This window comes from Vicia villosa, linkage group LG4 (assembly GCF_029867415.1).
Source record: "Vicia villosa cultivar HV-30 ecotype Madison, WI linkage group LG4, Vvil1.0, whole genome shotgun sequence".
Classification (NCBI taxonomy): domain Eukaryota; kingdom Viridiplantae; phylum Streptophyta; class Magnoliopsida; order Fabales; family Fabaceae; genus Vicia; species Vicia villosa.
Window position 1 is genome coordinate 44,586,674 of NC_081183.1, and position 6,208 is coordinate 44,592,881.

The 6,208-nt window shown below is 38.9% G+C and overlaps 1 protein-coding gene across 1 annotated transcript; it reads left to right on the top strand.

The window, feature by feature from the left end:
- Positions 1 to 3,359: 3,359 nt before the first annotated feature.
- LOC131597146 (uncharacterized) lies at positions 3,360 to 4,669 on the top strand. The gene is made up of 3 exons (XM_058869857.1): positions 3,360 to 3,892; positions 4,060 to 4,293; positions 4,405 to 4,669. Exons 1-3 carry the CDS (start codon positions 3,360 to 3,362, stop codon positions 4,667 to 4,669), a joined length of 1,032 nt encoding a protein of 343 aa, XP_058725840.1.
- The last annotated feature ends 1,539 nt before the right edge of the window (positions 4,670 to 6,208 follow it).

Sequence of the window (6,208 nt, forward strand, 5' to 3'; positions counted from 1 at the left end):
AACTTCTAATTTATATTTCCTCTAAAACCCTTGTTTTAGTTAAACCCTTACTATCTTAAATTACTAATGGGCTCTAACTAGCACCCCTCACTTACTAATACCAACTTAGGCCCAATAACCAACAACACTTACTATCTTATATTATTTATTAATAATTCCCAAATAAAACAACATAAAATCAATTAAGCATATAATTAACACATAGTTCACAATTAATTCACATAACTCACATAAATAAATAATTAAAGAAAAACGGTCGTTACAACTCTCCCGCACTTAGAATATTTTCGTCCTCGGAAATTACCTCAATCGAATAACTCGGGATACGACTCGCGCATCTTGATCTCCAATTCCCAAGTCATACTTTCACCGGTAGTTCCCGACCAAACCACCTTCACCAAAGCAATCTCTTTTCCTCTAAGCGCCTTCGTTTCGCGATCCTCAATTCTGATCGGCATAGTCTCCCCCGTGAGATTATCCCGCACTTGTACATCATCCATATGAATTACATGCGAAGGATCGGAAATATGCTTCCGAAGTTGCGACACGTGAAACACATCATGCAAATTCTAAAGATTAGGCGGTAAAGCCACTCTATACGCCACATTACCAACCTTCTTTGAAATCTGATACGGTCCAATAAAATGAGGAGTGAGCTTCTTCGACTTCAAGGCTCTCCCCACTCCGGTAACCGGCGTAACTCTTAAAAATACATGATCACCAGCTTGGAATTCTAAATCTTTCCTCCTCTTGTCATGGTAAATCTTCTGCCTACTTTGTGAAGTCTTCATCTTCTCACGGATCAACCTAACCTTCTTGGTAGTTTCTCGAACAATCTCAGGTCCAAGTACTACACTCTCACCTGATTCATGCCAACACAACAGAGTCCTACACCTCCGACCATACAACGCTTCAAACGGTGCCATACCGATACTCGAATGGTAACCATTGTTGTATGTGAACTCTATCAATGGAAGATAAGTATCCCACATACCTCCCTGCTCAAAAACACAAGATCTCAACAAATACTCCAAAGATTGAATCGTTCTTTCCATTTGACCATCTGTCTGAGGAAGATACGCCGAACTCAACCTCAACTTAGAACCCAACGCCTCTTGCAAACTCTTCCAAAAATCTGAAGTGAACCTTGGATCTCTATCCGAAACAATACACAAAGGAACACCATGCAATTTCACAATCACACGGACATAAATTTCCGCTAACTTCGAAACCGGATAAGTGATGTTAATAGGTATGAAATGAGCCGACTTCGTAAGCCTATCAACGATCACCCAAATCGAATCATGTCCTCTCATGGTATTCGGAAAACTTGTCACAAAATCCATGGAAATACTATCCCATTTCCATTCAGGAACTTCTAACGGTTGCATTAAACCAGCAGGCTTCTGATGTTCAACCTTTGACTTCTGACAAGTCAAACATGCATACACAAACTGAGCTATGTCACGCTTCATTCCAGGCTACCAAAACAAATTCTTCAAATCTTGGTACATCTTCGTAGCTCCGGGATGAATACTCAGATTACTCCTATGACCTTCTTCAAGAATAGATCTTTTCAAATCCACATCATCAGGAATACAAATCCGATCACGGAACCTCAACACACCGTGCACATCTAACTTGAAATCACCATTCTCAGCTTGATCGACTCTAATCATTGAATCAACCAATTTCACGTCCAACTTCTGGGCTTCTCTGACTATCCAGAAAATCATTGTTAATCTTCAACATACCCAATCGAACACTCTTAGGGGTCACTTCACATACCAAACTCTTATCTCGAAATTGCTCAATCAATTCTAACTCCTTAACCATCATTGCCGACATATGCAAAGTCTTGCGACTCAAGGCATCGACAACAACATTAGCTTTTCCTGGATGATAATTCAAACCAAAGTCATAGTCCTTTAATAACTCTAACCACCTTCGTTGCCTCATATTCAATTCCTTCTGATCAAACAGATACTTCAAACTCTTATGATCGCTAAAGACTTCAAATCTAGAACCATAAAGATAATGCCTCCAAATCTTCAACACGAACACTACAGCAGCAAGTTCCAAATCATGCGTAGGATAGTTCTTCTCATGAACTCTCAATTGTCTCAATGCATAAGCAACAACTTTACCATTTTGCATGAGCACACCTTCTAATGACTCAGTAGTGACTCAGTAGTGACAACTACACAGACAGACACAGATTAGGGAGAGGAAAACACTGAGAATGGGGATGATTGGAAGATGGTATCAAGTACCAGACCCACTAGAAAATCTAAATCAAGGGGTAAAGCTATCATGGTGGAGGACAGTGTCGTGAATCAAGCAGAATTGGTAGGATGTAGCAATGGCTTTGGCATCCTTAGGGATGTAGATGGCCAAGAGGTTGATATTACATGATTCTCACATGGAATGTGAGGGGCCTGAATAAGAGGGCAAGGCATCTTGAGATTAGGGCCCATCTTAAGAAGATAAATGTGCCTTGTATTGCCCTTTTGGAAACTAAAGTCAAACAAAATAATGCACCTAGAACAAGGCAGCTTTTTGGTCAAGAGTGGAGTTGGTCTGATAATTATGAGAAACACACAAATGGAAGAATTTTGATAATGTGGAAGCATAAGGAGGTACATATACATGTCCATACTTGTGGTGAACAATTTATACATTGTGATATGCATGATTTGAGTGGCCATAAGATCTGTTGGGTTACTTTTGTCTACGCACATAACCAAATTGGGGCAAGGAGAAATCTATGGTTAAACATCAAAGGTTTAGCTGGAGACATCCTGGAGCAATGGATAGTGGTTGGAGATTTCAAAAATGTATTAACTAGTGCAGACAAAATTGGGGGCAACCAAGTGCAGAAAGCAGAATTTGAGGACCTTACAACCATGATCTCAGAGGCATAACTATTCGAACATGACTCTAGAGGTAATCACTTTAAGTGGTGTAATAAACATACTCACGGGCTTATCTATTCCATAATAGACAGAGCTATATGTAACAGGGAATGGTTTGTGAAATATCCGGATTGTGAAGTTGAGATTCTGCAAGCTCACATATCAGATCATAGTCCTATCAGAATCCGGATGCAGGGGTACCAAAGGAATACACATCATAATCAATACATATTTTGTTTTATCAATAACATTGTGGAAAAGCTAGAATTTCTTCAAGTTGTTAACACGAGTTGGAGTCATACTGTGCAGGATAGCCCCATGTATGTTCTATGGCAAAAACTAAAGAGATTACAAACCCTTCTTAGGGGTTTAAATAGAAGTGTAACATCTGAAGTCAGGAAAATTCAGGAGTATAGGCTGAAACTGCATCAGACTCAGCTTAGCATGGAGAATGATCCTTTTAATACTATGCTGATTCATGAATCAAAAGATTGGACTGACAAGATTATTGTTGCCATTGAAGAGGAAGAGAAAATCCTTCAACAAAGGGCAATAGCTGATTGGATCAAATTAGGGGATGCTAATAATGCATACTTCCACGCAATTGTGAGAGGAAGGCAAAAACAAAATGGAATCCATATTCTTGTTGATCAAAATGGGAGCAATCTCACCGAGCCAAAAGATATGGAAGTTGAGGTGTTAAGATTTTATAAGGATTTAGTAGGGACTGCTGCTACTAATCTTCTTCATGTGGACATTGAGGTGCTTAGACAAGGAACTCAATTAAAAGATACAAGCAAGAGAGATCTGATTCCACCAATTACTGAACAGGAGGTTTGGAAAGCTCTCAGAAGTATAGGTAGCACAAAAACTCCAGGACTTGATGGATACAATGCCAAATTTTTTAAACAAGCCTGGAACATCGTGAAAGGAGATGTACTGGCAACTATATATGATTTCTTTGAACATAATCATATGTATCATGCTGTAAATTGTGTCGTGGTGACCTTAATCCCTAAAACCACTGATGCAAAAAATATGAAGGATCTTTGCCCCATCGCTTGTTGTAGTACACTCTACAAAATCATATCCAAAATTTTGACAAATAGACTGTGTAAGGTAATAAATGAAGTGGTTTTATCAGCCAATCTACATTTCTTCCTGGGAGAGTTATTCATGATAACATCCTCATGGCGTATGAACTGTTGAGAGGTTATATCCGTAAACACATTTCCATTCGATGTGCCATTCAAATGGACATCCAAAAAGCATACGACACGGTTGAATGGCCTGCGCTAGCCACAATTATGAGAGAGCTTAACTTTCCTGGAAGATTTATTGACTGGATTATGGTGTGTGTTTATACTGTACCATACAGGTACTCAATAAATGGCGCGGTATCCGATCTGCTTAAGGCAAAATGAGGTCTGAGACAAGGCGACTCAATCTCCTCTCTGCTATTTGTCTTAGTGATGGAATATCTCCATAGGAGTTTGGCTAAACTTCATCAAAACCCGGATTTTAAATTTCATCCTAGATGTAAGAAGCTTCATATTACAACTATAAGCTTCGATGACAATCTTATTGTGTTCACTCGTGGAGATAGAATGTCAGTTAACACTATGATGGCAGTTTTTGATGATTTCTCTCGAGCCACGAGTCTGCGAGCGCATCCTGCAAAATGCAAGATATACTTTGGGGTGTGCACCATATGGTTAAATATGAAATCCCGCGGGCTACCGGTTTCCGAGTAGGTGACATTTTGTTTAGATACTTGGGTGTGCCTCTATCTAGTAGAAAACTCACAATCCAACAATGCTATCCGTTAATTGAGAAGATTACAGCTCGAATTATTCACTGGTTAACGAGACTTCTGAGCTATGCTGGGAGATGATAGCTTATCAAAAGTGTCTTATTTGCTATCTCTGCATTTTGGATGTAAGTTCTGCCTTTGCCCCAAAAGATTATTCAGCATGTAGAAGCTCTGTGCAGAAGTTATCTATGGAATGGGAAGGAGGGCCTCAACAGGAAAAGTCCAATGTTGTGGGAGAGTATCTGCAATCCCAAATCTGCAGGGGGAATGCACATTACAGACTTACAAACTTTGAACAAGGCAACATTGGGTAAACTGCTTGGGAACATTCACATGAAATCAGATTGGCTTTGGATTCGATGTCTAGACACTTTCTATTTCAAAGTTGAAGATGTTTTAGTGTGGCAGTCCACACCTAATAGTTCGTGGATCATAAAGAAAATTGTGAAACATAAGATTGACGTGAGCACGACAAAACACTGGATTGAGGCGATAAATACTTGCCATTACAAGATTGGTGCCGTGTATAAGGAGTTATGTGGTGATATGGAACATGTAAGTTGCAAGAATATCTTGATTGACAACCATGCTAGACCTCGGGCGTGTTTCACTTTATGGGTGGCTCTCTTGAAACGGTTACCCACAAAGAAAAGGTTAGTATGATTTAGCATTGCGGTAGACTTAAAGTGTTGCTTTTGCGACGAGGAAGAGGATATACAACACTTGTTCTTTGGCTGTAAGTATACCAAAGATATTTGGTAGCAGATCTTGAATAATTTGAAAATACAACATGGACCACTTGAATGGAACTCAGAGGTGGAGTGGATTTCTAAAGAATCAAAACCTAAAGGTGCACATAGATTGATCCTGAAATTAGCATTTGCGGAGACTGTTTACGAGATTTGGCACGAGAGAAATATTAGAATTTTCAATGGTAAAAATTCTGATATGAGGCTAGTTGACAGAATTACCTATAATATTACAACTAGATGTAATATGTATAGGAAATTAAGTATACATGTTAGTATGTAAGTTGATTTAGGCTGGTGATACCGGGACCCTTGGGTCGGTTGTACTTATTGTTTTTTGGTAATAAAGTAATGCTTATTCTCCAGAAAATAATATCTACTTAATATAAATCTAAGGTTTTCATGATGACAACCCTAGACACATCTAATATCAACCCTAAATACATGACTTCTTTTTTGGTTGATATATGTGGTATTCAACAAGTCAGATTGACTAATTCACATAGAGGGCTCTCATTACACGTAGTCCTTGAGGGTTAGGTTTTGGTTCGTTGCTCCTTCAAACTCGAGACCCTAAGGGAAGCAAACCTCTGGGACCCGAGCTCCCTTCCGCTGGCCCAACTCTCTCAAGTTACATGTCATCTACATAGCCACTATAACATCAATTTAATTTAATTTTTTATTTTTAAATTGATACTACATTAGTAACTAATAATATAATCAACTTAAAA